The sequence below is a fragment of the Magnolia sinica genome, chromosome 8 (genome assembly GCF_029962835.1).
Source record: "Magnolia sinica isolate HGM2019 chromosome 8, MsV1, whole genome shotgun sequence".
Lineage (NCBI taxonomy): Eukaryota > Viridiplantae > Streptophyta > Magnoliopsida > Magnoliales > Magnoliaceae > Magnolia > Magnolia sinica.
This window is the reverse complement of record NC_080580.1, coordinates 36,395,682-36,411,431: the sequence shown is the minus strand read 5'-3', so window position 1 is coordinate 36,411,431 and position 15,750 is coordinate 36,395,682. Positions and strand designations below refer to the sequence as shown.

General features: G+C 41.8%; 1 protein-coding gene across 1 annotated transcript; it reads left to right on the top strand.

Annotated features, from left to right (window-relative positions):
* Window positions 1–11,336: 11,336 nt before the first annotated feature.
* LOC131253974 (lon protease homolog 2, peroxisomal-like) lies at window positions 11,337–12,136 on the top strand. The gene is made up of 2 exons (XM_058255050.1): window positions 11,337–11,629; window positions 11,770–12,136. The coding sequence occupies exons 1-2, from the start codon at window positions 11,525–11,527 to the stop codon at window positions 12,082–12,084; spliced, it is 420 nt and encodes a 139-aa protein (XP_058111033.1). The 5' UTR covers window positions 11,337–11,524; the 3' UTR covers window positions 12,085–12,136.
* The last annotated feature ends 3,614 nt before the right edge of the window (window positions 12,137–15,750 follow it).

Genomic DNA, 15,750 nt, shown 5'->3' with positions numbered 1-15,750 from the left:
ATGAACTTGGAGATCTAGGAATGTCTGATAGTTTGAACTATGAGAACCAAATTACTGTTGGATTCTTGTAAGTAAATCACTGCCTTTGTCTTTTGTAGTTATGTAGGAAAAATGTTTAGGCATTCCCATGTGTGATGCATAATAAGTTACGATTTCCCTGAATCAGCAGTAGCTTATATTCACCGAATTGGTAAGGCTACTTAGATGATTCCTGTCCTAAACTGTGCACTAGTAAAACATCTTTTGTGCTTCAATTTTGTTCTTTTTCCTTTTGGCCCAACCTCTGGTGTGATGAAAACCCCAATCATGTCATGAAATTCCATATAATTTCTGCTTTGATATTGATTCTATTGACACCCAACACAGCCATGTTGAGGTCTTTTAACTTCCAAGGAACACATTGATTTGACATTTTAAGGATTGAAAAAACAACCCCCAATTATTAATATTAATTGTTCATTCTTTATTCATGTCTATCTGTTTGTGCACACCAAAATCTAGGAGATATAAGTTTGAATGTTTGAATTTTCATGATTAGTGATGCTGATTTTAGTTATTTAGTGGGCAGAGGCAGTCCTCAGTACTGCTCGAAGCAAGTTCGCTTGTTGTCCATCCAATTCTGCTGGCCCACAGATTTTTGTGCAACTTTCATCCACTTCTGCTGGTCCACTTATGCAACAATAAAAATATTAAAATTGTAGTAATTACCTGTTTTTTGCTGATCTTATAAACCATGGCCCCTTTCGGAGATTTCTCTTTGACTCTTTTGTTTGGAAATTAGGGTTTTGACCTTTTTTTAAGCAATGCTGCATCTGGTGAATTTTCAGAGAAGTGGAAATTCAACAAGCATTTTGTCTAATAAATCAGATGCTTTGATGTTCTTTTCTGAGATTTTGTCTAATACACCTGATTTGGAAGCATATATGTGTATAGGGGAGATTGGTGATGTTGCCTCACCTCTTCATCAACACATGGAAGGCTGCTCGTCATATGGGTATTGACTGTTGCTAGTTACCAAAAAATCTCAATTTTTGTGAAGAAGTTTCATGTAGCATCCTCTTATGGCTGATACTCAACTTCTCTGTTAATGTTTCTTGGTTTGGTATGTTCTTGGCATGCCCAGGTGCTCATCGAATGCATGTGATCCTTCGACCAGCTGCAATCTACGTGAAGTAGGTTCACATGTTACAATGGAAGGGAGTTGCCAATCTGCAAATAATAGTGGTGATGTTACTAACCTGTGCAAGGTTAATGACGAGACTGTTTTAATTTTCTCAAATCACATGAGTTTCATTAAGTCATGTCATTGTTATTTACAATCACCTTTCTCTTTTGTTTCCTAGGCATTCTTCTTGATTGATAAGCTTGGTTATGTAGGGTAGAGGTTTCGAATACCTACCAAAGGGTAGTGCTAATGTGTATTATGGTTAGATTATAGTATGTCCCATGTTTGAGGGGGATCCGAATTGTGCAGTGGCATAAGAATCTTGTGTTGCAGTTGTTTCTATCTATAGCTGTAATTCTTCATTAGGTAGTTGATGGATTCTGTCTAGGCTTTTGATGCTTGTTTTGACCTGTAGTTGTAAAATAATCTGCTTGTGCTGTGTAGTTTGTTCAATATGGGAATGAGGGAAGCATTGTACTGCTCTAAGCCTGCTTAGATCAAGTGAAATTTCAGAGTGAAGACTTTTAGTCAAATCCAGATCTTCTATCAGCTATCTTTAGATACTTTTTGGGTAGACCAAATTTCGCCACAGTTTTCTGTGAAGCACTGAGAAGTAAAGTGATGAGTGAAGGATTTCTAGAAGGTCTCTCCAAGCAATTGCATTTGTCTACACCCGAGAAAATTGTTGTTGGTCTTGCTCTGTCAGATTCAGGAAATACGGATTTCAGAATCAGAGGTAAGTTGAGTTGCTTGGAGGAATGTATCACACGCTCCATGAATGACATGGTGTATTTGTATGACATGAGTTGTGTTTTTAGCATTCCTTGAGTTGCTTGATTTGGAGATAAGTTTTGAAACATATGTTCTAAGATACCTTTGTACAAAGATTCCTATTGCATTTGTTTTTTCTCCCATGGTGTTTGCATTTAAATCTTGGTCATTTTTCCAGGGCAAAATTTCTGCATGGCACATATTGAGGAATTATGTACAAAGCTTGCTTCTGTTTCTCATGAGCAAATTCAGAACATTGTTTTATTTCTCTCTTAGTCAGAGGGCCTGACAAAGCATGTGGATTCTTTTACAAAGATGTTGTCCTTGTTACAACTCAAAGAGAGGACTCATTTTGTACTAGCTCCAGTACTGGTGGATGATTCATCTGATGTCAACTCATTGAGGTACTTTTTAAGGTCAATTTTTCTGCAGGTATTTGGAATCATTCTTTGAGTGCACTGAGAATGATTTTGATGCTGTTCTAAGCTGAGATAGAGAAGGAAATTAGCATGACAAATATTGATGTTTCTGTCTTATTGCAAGATGTTCTGCGAATGATTGTGCCAGCCATTGATGCTTGAATTGGAAGCAACAAGCATGTTTAGGTCTTGTGTGGGTAATCGAGTCTTATGTGATGCTAGGAGTGAATTTTGGTAGTGAGAAGTTCTTATTGGTTTCTTGTTGCAAAATTGAGGGAGCAGAGATCAATAAGAGCCTTCTGGCACTAAAGGAATGTATCTATACTCTTGACAATGATCAGATTCATATCCCATTTTGTGGGAGCAAACTCACAGAGGTGCTTCATGATTCTTTTATGGGCAACTCGAGGACTCATGATTTCTTGCATTTCCCCAAATGCAGGCTCCTGTGAACATACACTTAATACCTTGAGATATGCTGATAGGTATGATCATTCCAATTTTGAACCAAAACTAATTTAATATATTTTTGCAGTGATGATGTAGAAGTCAAGTTTTAATAAATGACAACATTTGTGCAAATAGGGTTAAAAGCCTCTTCAAGAGTGGTAATGCTAAAAAGGTTAGAGGATCCTTTTGACCAAAAGCAAGAGGTTAAAGTGGCTGATCCGAGTCGGAGAGTTGTAGAAAATTTCTCGTATAATTCTACTGCTGACTTTGATAGACACTCTTCCAGCTTCCCAACAAATTACCCCTTTAACGGAAGGGAGGAAAGCGGGGCAACTTCTAGTTCTCTAGATCGGGAGATGGTTGATGTGAAAAATGGCTTTGGAGGTTCGATTAGTAATAAACCATTTTCATCTGCTCAAAACTCATATGATATAATAGAGGATGAGAAAGTGCAGAAGGTGTCCCCTCGTAGAAAAGTTTCAAGAGAAGAAAAATCTGAAAAGCAGAGCAATTGGACTAAGAAAGATGGCGTATCTGATCCGCCCACTGTCAGTTACAAGCAACAGCCTATGTATGATTCTAGCTCGAACAATGTTGCACCAAAACAATATGAGCATGAACCTCGTACAAGTCATGATGGAGAAATCAATGCAATACTTGATGAGGTAGGCTTATTTTCACTCCAAGCTTCTTTTCTGTCATTTCTTTATTTTTCTGTAGCCAGTTATCATAAGGCATTTTCTGTATGTAATGGTTTTTCTTTTCTTTTTTTGAGTTTGGAACTGTGTTCTTGCTTCACTTGTGTAGGAAGAAAAGGCTCTCATTTCAGCTCATAGAAAAGAAATTGAAGAGACGGTGGAGATTGTGCGTGAAGTAACTCTGTCTTACATCGTCTCTCTGCTACCCTTTTAATTCAAGATCACCAAAGGTTTCTTTCTCTTTTGCTCTCATATGTTTTTGCTTGGATATCCATATGCTTGTACATGTGTGAAACAAGTCTATTTTAGACTTCATATGGTAACTATGTTTTTTTGACATTTAAATGCTGAGAAAGAAACCTCTAAAGCTATTAAAAGTAAAATTAGGAGCCAGGGAAAGATTTCCGAAGAAAAGTGTGTTGACAATATAGTGGGTACTGCATATGCAATAGATATGCTGGATTATGTTGAAAAGGTCAGTTCTGCTATGGTTTTGATTTTTTTATTTCACTTGTGCTCATGAGACTTACTTGCAATATGTTTAGGAGTGTAAGTGTTTACCACTCTTTCTATGGCATGGGACAATTTGATCAATCTGCTTTCGAAGTTTGATAAACTAGAAAGTTCTACTGTGGGAGCAATTGCGCATAAGCCTACCTACTTTGTACCTGGTAATTTTTATTTGCATTTAATTATGTAGTTGAGAAACTCGCTACATGCTATCTGAAAAGTTGTTTTTGCAATTTTATTTTATATCACAGATTCGGAATGGAGCATCCATAACACCTAATGCTAAGTGATAATTGTTTATCCTTAGAAGTGCTGAATGAACTAACAGACGGTTACCCTGCCTCGTATTATGCTGAAAGACTGCTATACTGCACTTTCGCATTATAAATTTCCATAAAGCTCTTCTTTTTCTTTTTCTTTTTTCAAAATGAATGATGAAATTTGGATGATATCATAGATTCAATGTCCGTGTGGAATTTGCTGAGAGAGTTCTGCATAGGAAGGTTCATATGGCTATTGTTCTAAATGAATATGGTGGAACTGTGGGAGTATGTTTACATCCTTCACATTTTCTTTAACAATGCTCATGAAGTTCAAAAGCTGTTCATGTTACTGTTTATGTGATTTTGGGTGTTAACTATTTTAATACTGTTGCCTCATTGATATTTTTTAACATTGAAAAGTAGTGAACAATTTTAATACTGCTTTTTGTAATAAAACTTGTACCTACTCTGGTTGACTGCCAGAACTTTTACATGGCGAGAAACAGCCACAACATCTTGCTTTCCTAGCTTGGTTTTTAGGAGGACGGACAAAGACTTGACATGTTGGCATGTTGGAGATGCATTAACATCTTAGGAAAGATAACTGTTAGCTGTCTCCAGTATCCATGAATGTGTGCGCGTGCATGCATATCTGTAGAGTATTTAGCCTCATTGCACCCTCTCCTGCTTCCCATTCTTTTGCACTTGTTAACATTTTAAATAGAATGTGTGTGCGTGCATGCATACTCTGTTTGAGGTTCTCTCTGTACATGCTAGCATAGGTGTAAGACCCGTATCCCAACCCGTACCGTTCCGTAGACTTCCGCAATTTTCTCGGTTGAATTTCGACAACCTTCGACCCTTAACCGGTATTTGCGCGCGACCTTGAGTGTCATCCTGTAATTTCGAGTCAGCTTGACCTAAGACCTATGTCATTGCGACCGCATCGTCGCTGCGGTTCCAACGCCGCGTCTCATACAGTAATCCGAGTTGTACATCAAAGGATTTAGATCGCGCTCTATTTGGACCATTGATTGTATTTTGGTGGGACCCACCTATCACATTGGCACTTTTCCCAAGGCTAGGGTGACATCACCCTAAGCCATCCATGATTTCTAGTCAAAGCAATAATGACCCTAGCCCATACTTAGTACCTTTTTCCCAAAACATTTATTACCTAGCTAAGAGAGAGAGAGAGAGAGCTATCATCATTACTCTCTCTCCTTCATCTCTCTCTTCCCTTTTTCATCCTCTATCTTCCACCATGGTAGCAAGACCTTGGACGTCCCAACTCTCCAAATTCCTACCACCTTTCTCACCTTAGATCTCCCATATCCTGCCATCAAAAGCTCATCTCCACCATTGAAGGAGCCCCATTGGAGCTTTGGAGCATCAAGGAGGAATAAGGAAGGTGGGTGCTTCTTTCTTCCACTCTCTCTTTCCTTACTTCTTTGTGATGGTGTGGTCATGTGACCCACTTGAATGGACCCCACTACAAGGCTTGTATCCTATCCAAACCATCTATAGGTGGGACCCACCTTATATGTACTGTATCAACAACACTCATCATTTGGTGGCCCACCTAAACAGGGCCCACCTTATGAGTGTGATAGGCTCAGACTGTCCAGCGTCCAGGGACGCTGGACGTCCATGGAAAACACAAATATAAGCTTGGTTTTCAAGCCTTTTTGGTGGCCCACTTGTGTAGGCACCACCTTGATGAATGGATTCAATCCACGCCGTTCATTCCTTTCCTAAGATCGTTTTAGGCGTCGATCCGGAAGATGGGACCAATCAGACTTTCAGGTGGGCCATAACACGGCAAACCGCGGGTTTACCGTTGAAAATCCCCTGTTGTTTTTATACACTGAAACAGGCCCAATATTGGACTTGTTTTGTTTGTTTTGAGCCATGGAGGGCCATTGAACGGGGTAGATTCACCTTACGTGGGCCCCACATGAGCAACCCTCAGAAAAACCAGAAATTCAAAAAAAATAAAAAAAAAATTTAAGCAGCAGTTGCTGCTGTTGTAAGTACGGCGGCAGGCGTTGCCTGCGCATGCACGGGCGAGCGGGCAGAAACCCACGGCTCTAGCCGTGGGCCCCACCATGATGTTTGTATGACGTCTAAACCGTTCATGAGGTGGGTCCCTGATTGACGTGGGCCCCCTCCAAAATTCAGGCCCATCCAAAGTTCAGATGGCCCACATCACAGGAAACAGTGTGAATTGAACCGTCTGCCATTGAAAACCTTGTTGGGTCCACAGGAGCTTTGGATCAAATGAAATTTGTTTTTCCCTTTCATCCAGGTACTGACGACCTTATGAATGGGTTGGACGGAAGATAAACGTTATGGTGGGCCCCACAGGGATGTATGTATCTTTTTTTTTTGCACCGTCCACTGACGGTGGACGGTGGCAACCCACCAAATGTATGGATCTAATCCACACCATCCACGTGTACTTGGATGGTGGGACCTAATGTATGTGGGCCACACTGTGATGTATGTTTTGATCCACCCGTCTAGCCGTGGTACCCACCTTGATTTATGTATTTAAGCTGCACCGTCTAGATGCACCTGACGGTGATACCACCTTGCTGGATGAAGAGCAACAAGAATATCAGCTTGAATCACGGCAGTAGGCCGCGTGTATGTGGGACCCACACGCTGTATGTGCCGTATTCCCATAGTCCACGTGGGACCTACCTAATGCCTGACTCATCCTCACCGTCTAGCATTTCTGGATGGTGGAAAATCCACAAATATCAGTCATATTCATGGCTGAGGTGGGACATACGTGTGAACCCACCCCTGACGAATGCGTTTAATCCATGAGGGAAGCAATGATGAATGAGCCTTATCCAGACCGTCCATCCACCAGTCAGAAAACTGCTGGATCGACATCTGCAGTTCTATGCGGCAGATCATATGGGATGCATCACATCCAACCGTCTATCGGTGGGTCATCCCTCAAGTGGACCACGCTACAAAACAGTGAGGATTGACGTCATCAGGTTACGTAGGACCCACCTCGCTGTGTATCCACATTGTCCATTTAGACGGTGTGCTGTGAGCCTCACCGTGCTCTGCAGCCACACCTTCCATCTGACGTGTGCTGGGTGGGCCACCATGACGTGTGGGTTGATCCACACCGTCCAGTTTATTGGATGGTAGGCCCCACCTTTGATGTATGCCTTTCATCCAACCGTCCATCTAGGCATGGGCCACCTAGATGTTTATCTCTACCACCCACTGCCATATGGGGTCCAGAATGATGTATGTCTTTCAACCAGATCATCCGTCAGGGCCCTGCCCGTGTTGCAATTCACACCGTCCACTGTTTGGGACAGTGGGACCCACTGTAGTGTGTTTTATCCTCGCCATCCGCCCAGACTGTGGAACTCCACCGTGATGGTTGTATTGCACAGCGTCCATCTGTGGGGCTAGCTGTGATGTATTTGTTATCCATGTCGTCCAACTATATAGACCCCCACCAGCAATTCACTTGTGGTGTCAACGTCAGCAAGTTTGGCCTGATCATGGGTATGTGTTATGTCCCAACCGTCCGTCCATATGGACAGTGGGTCCCACGCTGCATGATGTCAACAAGTTATGTGGGTCCCATTTGATGTATGTGTTCTTCACATCGCCCATCTGTTTTGCCAGGACCCACCATGTTTCATCCACACCGTCTAGGGGGTCTGGACAGTGTTGGACAATGTTTGGACAGTGCTGAATTACATGGACAATGTTTGGGCGGTGCTGACCATCGCTGGTGCGTCATGTGCTAAATAGAATGATAGTGTATAATGATACACACGTTGTACCTGCCACTATTGAAATGATTTTAGATGTAATCCAAGCTCTCATCCACATCCTAGTGGGACCCATCGTGATGTATTTAGGCCGTCCTTTGGCTGGACCGTTGGTAGGCCCAGTTATGATGAGTAGGCCCACTTGCTGCATGTACAAGGCCCACTTGTGATGTATATCTGAGGCTTGCTTATTGTGTATTTGAGGCCCGTGTGATGAGGCCCACATGATGTATTTGAGGCCCAGGTGCAGGGCCCACCTGTTGTGTATTCATGGCTCTCTTTGGCGTGGTCCATTTAGCTATATTTGTGGCCCTTGTGAGGTGTATTGGGCCCATTAGTGCGGCCCATGTAATGTAGCCCATGTAATGCGACCCGCTTGATATTCAAGGCCCATGGGCGAGGCTCAAAGTGATGTATTCAAGGCCCATGGACGTGACCCGTTGTGATACACTCGAGGCCCTTGTATGAAGCCCAATGCGATGCATGTGGGGCCCAATGTGATGCATGTATATCCGCTGCGTTGCCTATAAATCCCTTATGTGGGCCACTCCTTGGGAGTAATGTTGGTTAGATGCCCTCATTGAGGGGCAATGATGGTTAGGCGTTCTCATTGTGACCTTCCCTTAGGCTTTGTTAGGCCTGTTCTCCTCGTGGGTTAACCCAAATAAGTAGGCCCCATTCGCCATAGACGGATGACTCTATGCTATCAGATTTGATATAACCACGGCCGAGTGTCGATCTTTATACTATGGTTACTCGGCTGATCACCTATGGACCTCGCTTTGTTTATCTACTGATTATCGGTGCCAATTATCGAGGCCGTTTATCTTGACCGATCGCCGATTAGCGATCGAGGCCGTTTATCATGACCGATCGCCGATTAGCGATCGAGGCCGTTTATCATGACCGATTGTCGATTAGCAATCGAGGCCGTTTATCTCGACCGATTGCCGATTAGCAATCGAGGCCGTTTATCTCGACCGATTGCCGATTAGCAATCGAGGCCGTTTATCTCGACCGATTGCCGATTAGCGATCGAGGCCGTTTATCTTGACCGATTGTCGATTAGCAATCGAGGCCGTTTATCTTGACCGATTGCCGATTAGCGATCGAGGCCGTTTATCTTGACTGATTACCAATTAGCGATCGAGGCCATTTATCGTGATCGATTTGTTGATTCCGATTATTGACCGATTTCAATTGTCGAGGCCGATTATCGAGACCTATAGGGTGTATATGCGACTCGTAGTTGAGGCCCTTTGTGATGTGTGTTAGGCCCATGTGAAAGGCCCATCGTAATGTGTATTAAGGTCTTGAGTGAGGCCCATGGTGTTGTATATTTGTCCCTTGTGTGAGGTCATGGATCCATTATATGTGAGGATCATTCCTCGGGGGCAATGTTGGTTAAATTTCACATTGTCGAGGTCGATTGTCGATGTCGATCATTGATACCGATTATGAGTATGTGATTGCATAGCATCATGATACATGCCCACACGCATCATCTGCATGCTTGTTATGAGAGGTGGTTGACCATTGCATATTTCATTAGACAGATTGTTATGAGACTCCTTGATAGGCGGAGGTTATCTCACATGAGCGCATGGTATGCGCAGGATTGATGCATGACTGGATTGTATGACTCATGCGTCTTGCATTATGTGCCCTAGCGACATCAGGGTCGTAGCCTCCACAGGTATTTCGTGGATAGTCAGATGAGACACTGAAAATCTGTTCTACATGGGGTGCTATAAATATCCCTGAGTGAAAGTCCCTGAACCCTCTTGGTTCCAGAAGTTGCTCCAACGTCTAGACCGAGTGGATGCATGAGCGCATGAGGGCTGTATACCGTTAGGCCGCGTCTCCCACTGTGTCGTGGTCGGTTGGAAGGGGGTATGGCCTTACCTGCCCGAGAGGAGGGGGCAATGCTAGGCTGAGTCTGACCAGCTCGAGGAATGGGTCCGCTATCGACGAGCCGAGCCCGATATTGGCAGGCGGATAGTGAGGTCTCTTCCACTCACCTTGTTGCGCGCGATGGGGCGGCAACCTGGTTTGGAGTGTAATAGACCCCGGTGATTTCCCAGAGAGTAACTGTACTGATATGTGGACTTATTGAGTAGGAATTGCATACTCATGCATTCATTTCATTCACTATCCACTCGGGCTGGTGGTGCGCAACTAATTATTGTGTACCTTCGCATGGCCAGGATTTCGGTTGGGCGCGCGACTAACCTGAGATCAGGAGTTTACCACATTGAGTCTGACTATCCAAATTTAGGTATGGGACTAGTTTGGATAGTAGTCCCATGTGATAGACCCCGTAACCTGCGATACTACGTACTATCATCCCGACTTCACACTCCAGCATGGTCATTTCATTCGCACTGCATATTACATTGCATCTGCAGTACTTAGCATTTTGGGTTACCATGTTTCTGCATTTATATGGCCTAGACGGACTTGGCAGGATTTACGTCTTGCATTGTACCCTCGGTATTTGATATTTGGCTCTCTTTGGCTCCTCATTTATATGGTTGATCTAAATTGCTTACTCTGATATTGTATCTTGTCAATGTTTCTACTTATTCCATTGTCTGATTTATGGCATTGTATTGTATTCTTAACTCTTACCTTGTGCACAACCTTCACCACCCCCTAAGCTTTCTATAAGCTTATGCACGATAGATGCGTGCAGGTGTTATTAGGTTGCAGTAGCATTGAGCTTGGAGCGTGCAGTTGTATTCTGGAGCTTTGTTTTCGATATATGTACTTTTCCCTTTTTGCATTGTACTCAAATGATTATATTAGTGGATATATGATGATGATGTTGCATTTGTGAATTGGGTAATCTTATGGTTATGCTTATTATGAATTATATGTACCAAAAAAAAATAATCCTCCTGGTAGGATCCCAGGATCGGAATCTGGCGTATGGACACTAGGAGCCGAGAATGGGGTACTACGGAGGCTGTCGGCACCAGATTCGGTGATCGGGATTCCTGCGAATCCGATTTCTGGGTTTGGGGCGTGACAATAGGATACTTGGTTATGGGGTCAAAGGGCATTAGGAGTAGAATGTTACTGGTAGTTTGCGACTCTTTCAGGGATTGCCTGCCAATTTTCTTTCATGGAACAGTTTTTCATTGGTCTGCAGATGACCGTGTTACTAAATTAGGAAAAACATGATGTTAATATAATCTCGTTGATCTATGTATGTTTGCTGTGCTTGTTGTAGGATATGGTGAAGCTTGTGATTCAAAGATATCCTAGAGAAGCTGGTGTGCAAAATCTAGAGAGAAACTTAGCTGGCTTGGCTCGTGCAGCTGCTGTCAAAGTTGCTGAGCAAGAATGTGCAGTTCCAGTCAGCAAAGATGTATACCCGATGGCAGAATGACTTCTTGATACAAGACTTGCAGATGGTGCTGAAGTTGAAATGGAAGTCATTCCAATGGGTGTTAATGGACATGAAATATCAAATGCTCTTAGGAGTACCCCAGCATTGGTTGTAGATGAGGCTATGCTGGAAAAGATACTGGGGGTAATATATCTTTTTTCTTGTTAGTCAAGAACCTCTTTTATGAAATTTTATCTTTATGCTAATGTGTCAAGTTTATGTTTTTTCATTCATATGGTGAACAATTCTGATGGTATATATTATGTATTGACACTGGTATGCAGCCTCCTAGGTTTGATGACGGAGAAACTGCAGAACGTATGGCAACTCCTGGAGTATCAGTTGGGCTTGTCTGGACCTCCTTTGGTGGAGACGTCCAGTTCGTTGAGGCCACATCAATGGTGGGAAAGGGTGATTTGCATCTCACTGGCCAACTTGGTGATGTTATCAAAGAATCTACTCAAATAGCTCTAACATGGGTAATTTTTGTTCATTTCTTCTTATCTGACATGGATTGTTCGGTTCTTATGAGTCATAGATGCCAGCATGGTTTTAAATGGCAACCCCATTCCTCATGCATGCATCCCTTGTTTCCATGATAGGTAACCTTTAGCTTGTGGTCTCAATTTCATGTTCAGTTTTGACCTCGTCCTATTGGCTATTTCAGAAATCCTCATTGCTGATGTATCTTATTTGTTTTAGGACAGACTTCATCTTAAATAGTAAACAAGTGAGATTGATTGTTTGATTGAGTTGTTAACTATTTTGTTGGTATTATGGCTTTCATGATTGATTGTTTCATGAGTGGATTGAATGAATGGATTAGTAGTTTAAATAAATATTTTAAAAAATTAAACATTTTTAGCCTCAAATTATAACCGAGGCTTGGATTTAGCCTCGGTTGTTGAGAACCAAGACTGAAATTCCCATGGCTAAAGGCTTTAGCCTCGGTTGTTGAGAACCGAGGTTAAAAATAGATTTAGCTTCAATTGGAGGCAACCGAGGCTAAAATTTGGATTTAGTCTCAATTGGAAACAATGGAGGCTAAAATTTTGATTTAACCTCATTTCGAGAAAACTGAAGCTAAAAAGGTCTTTTAGCCTCACTTGAAGAACCGAGGCTATAAAAGTCATTTTAGCCTCGGTTGCTAAAACTGAGGCTAAAGCCTTTAGCCACGGGGGTTTTAACCTCGGTTTGGATAACTGAGGCAAAACTGAGGCTAAAGGCTTTAGCCTTAGTTTTTAACCTTTTTAGCCTCAATTTTGAAATGAGGCTAAAGCCCCCTTTTCTTGTAGTGACGGATGACAGGAAGGAAAATAATAATAATAACGATAATTATTATTATTAAAGGAATTATACTACAAGTATTGGCAAATATATTATAAAATGGAGATGAAGCATCCGATGTTGGATGTGACTCCACAAATGAAGAGGGGCAAGTGTCCGTGCCATTGAAATTGTCTAAGCCATCCAATGCATCTACGTACCTTGTTTGGCATTTCACCTCACAATGATTTTTAAAATTCCTTAAAAAAAAAAAAAAACAAACATAAACAATAGTTTAGATATGGTTCAAAATGAAAACTTAGGGCTTGTTTGGCCATCAGCATTAGGTGGGATTAAGGTGGATGGAATTGTAAAAGTTACAATAAATGCATGTGTAAGGTATTATCTTGATTGAATATATCCCATGTTTTCCAATACTATATTTGGAATATATGCATTTAAAAAGGATTTACTTTCAAATTGCACTTGGATTGAACTTGGATGAAGTAAAAATCCATCATTTAGGGGATTAGCAATCCCATCTCATACTTTCCAACACAAGGCTCATTTTCTAAAGCCTACAAAGTTAATTTTAATCCTATCTCACACTACTTCCAAACATGTCATTCCCAATTTCAAAGTGGGATTGCCAATGCAATCCCATTTAATATAACTTAATACCAGTGTTCGAACAGTCCTTAAATTCTCTAGGTAATAATCACATTGCAATTTTCTATACTATATGTTGATGTGGAAATCTGGACGTCTATCCTGGACCTCTTGAGACTTGCAAAAGAAGATAAAGACGGAGACCCTAGACCCTAGCTGCTACAGGTAACCCTCTGTTGTTAAAGTAAGACAGACAAGTTAGGTCTAGTAGAACGTAAGATTTTGGAGGATTTTCTGAGTAGGACTGTGCATACCTTTTACCATTAGGAATGCATCTATTTATAGGTGAGAGAAGGCGGTGATGTGAAGGGAGATCTCCCTATTTCGCAGGGGCATATTGTAAAGGAATTCGGATCCCTGGCATATCGCACTAATCTTTCGAGATCTTCAGCAGAGATCTCGGACAGACCCATGTTGTAGTCGTCTCCCTAGATACTTGGCTAGGTTATCAAATGAGTAAGTTTGGTAAGATCTGGACAGTCAGTCACAGGTTGAAACTAATAGAAGTGTGCGGTGGAAGGCCGAGGTGGAGAGTTGTTCTGAGGAGGGGTTGTACCGACCTGGGTTCTTTTGTCTAGTCGTTGCTGAGTTCATTTTGGCATCGGGTAGATTAGCGGTTGACCGACCTACCTTTGGAGACTGCGCCGGAAGACTGACATTGATCTCCTTTCTAGCTCAAATTGGGAATGGGGATGACATTGAGCTCTTTGCCGCATCAGTTGTTGACCCTCCTCGTAGTGCGCATGGATGTCTAACCTGACCTTATGTCATTGGCCAGTCTGTTTTTACCCATAACACTGTATACAAGGTCAATAATTATTTTATGAAATTGTTGAATTTTGGGTTGTATAATTCATTGAGATGGTCTAAAATCAAAATTGCATTGCTCATCACCACATGATAAGACTCTAAATAAGTTAAATTTAAGTTGGAAAGAAATGCATCCGTACTAAAACAATTGGATCGTTGCAGTTATACAGCTACTAATTATTATTGAATATGAAGTACTATTTGAACCCAATTCAATTTGGGCTTCTAATTAAATCTACCACGTCCAATTTTCAAGAAAGGGTTAAATTTCAAATTGTACTTGGATCTGAGATCTAGAATTGATGAATTCCAGTAGAAGGATGTATTTTTAAAGACTATTAATGGCCTGTTTGGTAGACATCTAAAATCGAGTTAATCTCATTTTAATTAATTATATGTTTTAGAGATAATGATTATTGGTTAGTAAGATTATTTTTAATCCTCTTAAAATATAATCACTCGTATATAATTACCATTGTCCTGCCAAAGAAACCTTTAAATGTAAAATATACAGTGATAAAACATAAAAATAAAATATGATTTGCCCCATTTCTAACGGCTCCCAATTTTGGGACCCACATCCTGCATTAATTATTATTACTGGACGTGGAATCTGAGCCCGGATCAGACTCAATGAATCAAGGTACCAATTGACAGGTTTACCTAGAATGCTGGGTCCACATGGCAGCTACCAAACGGGGGACTGGTCATGACCAAGGTCTGCACTACTCATAAGGTACTTTGCACGGTCAACATGCCATTTTCCGAAAATAAGAGCCAGACATGGGACACGGATTGTCTGCGACACGCGTGGCCGGGAAGCTCCTGCGTTCAAAAGCTAGGTGGAGCTTTTGGTGATGTTTGTGAGAAATCCACCCCTTCCATCCATTTTGTCAGCTCATGGGCCACATGATAAGAATAGTGTTGGGAAATACCTACCGTTGAAACCTCCCTCTGGTTGACGGTGATCTTAATATGCCATCCAAACACTTCATGAGATCATTCCTTCTAGGATGATCTGAAAACACCAAAAACGTTAGCTTGGTCCAGAACTTCTGTAGCCCCACAAATGTTTCAACGGTGGTGGACGTTAAATCCTCACCGTTTCATGTCATGCAGCTCATTTGAGTTTTAGATATGCCTCATTTTTAGGCTCATATCTTAATATAATCTGAAAAAAAGATAGACAAGGTGGATTTCTCACAAACATCATAGTCGCCCCACGTAACTTCTTAGCGCAGGGACCTGAACCGTGTGGTCGTATGTGCGTGTGTTGGATTACGATTTTTTTATTTTGTTGTTATTATTATTATTATTATTTTTGGCGCTTTCTCCTTTGTGATGGCCCTTTCTCGCCATGTTACTTTGATATTCCTGTTGAGCGGACGCGAATTGCCTGTGGGCCCCCATTGCCAGGGGAAGTTTCTGTGATCAGAAGCTACGACGGCCCCACAGCAATGCCTGTGGCAAATCCTCTCCGTCCATCAGTTTCTAAAGGCCACAATAGCACAGGAATCCAA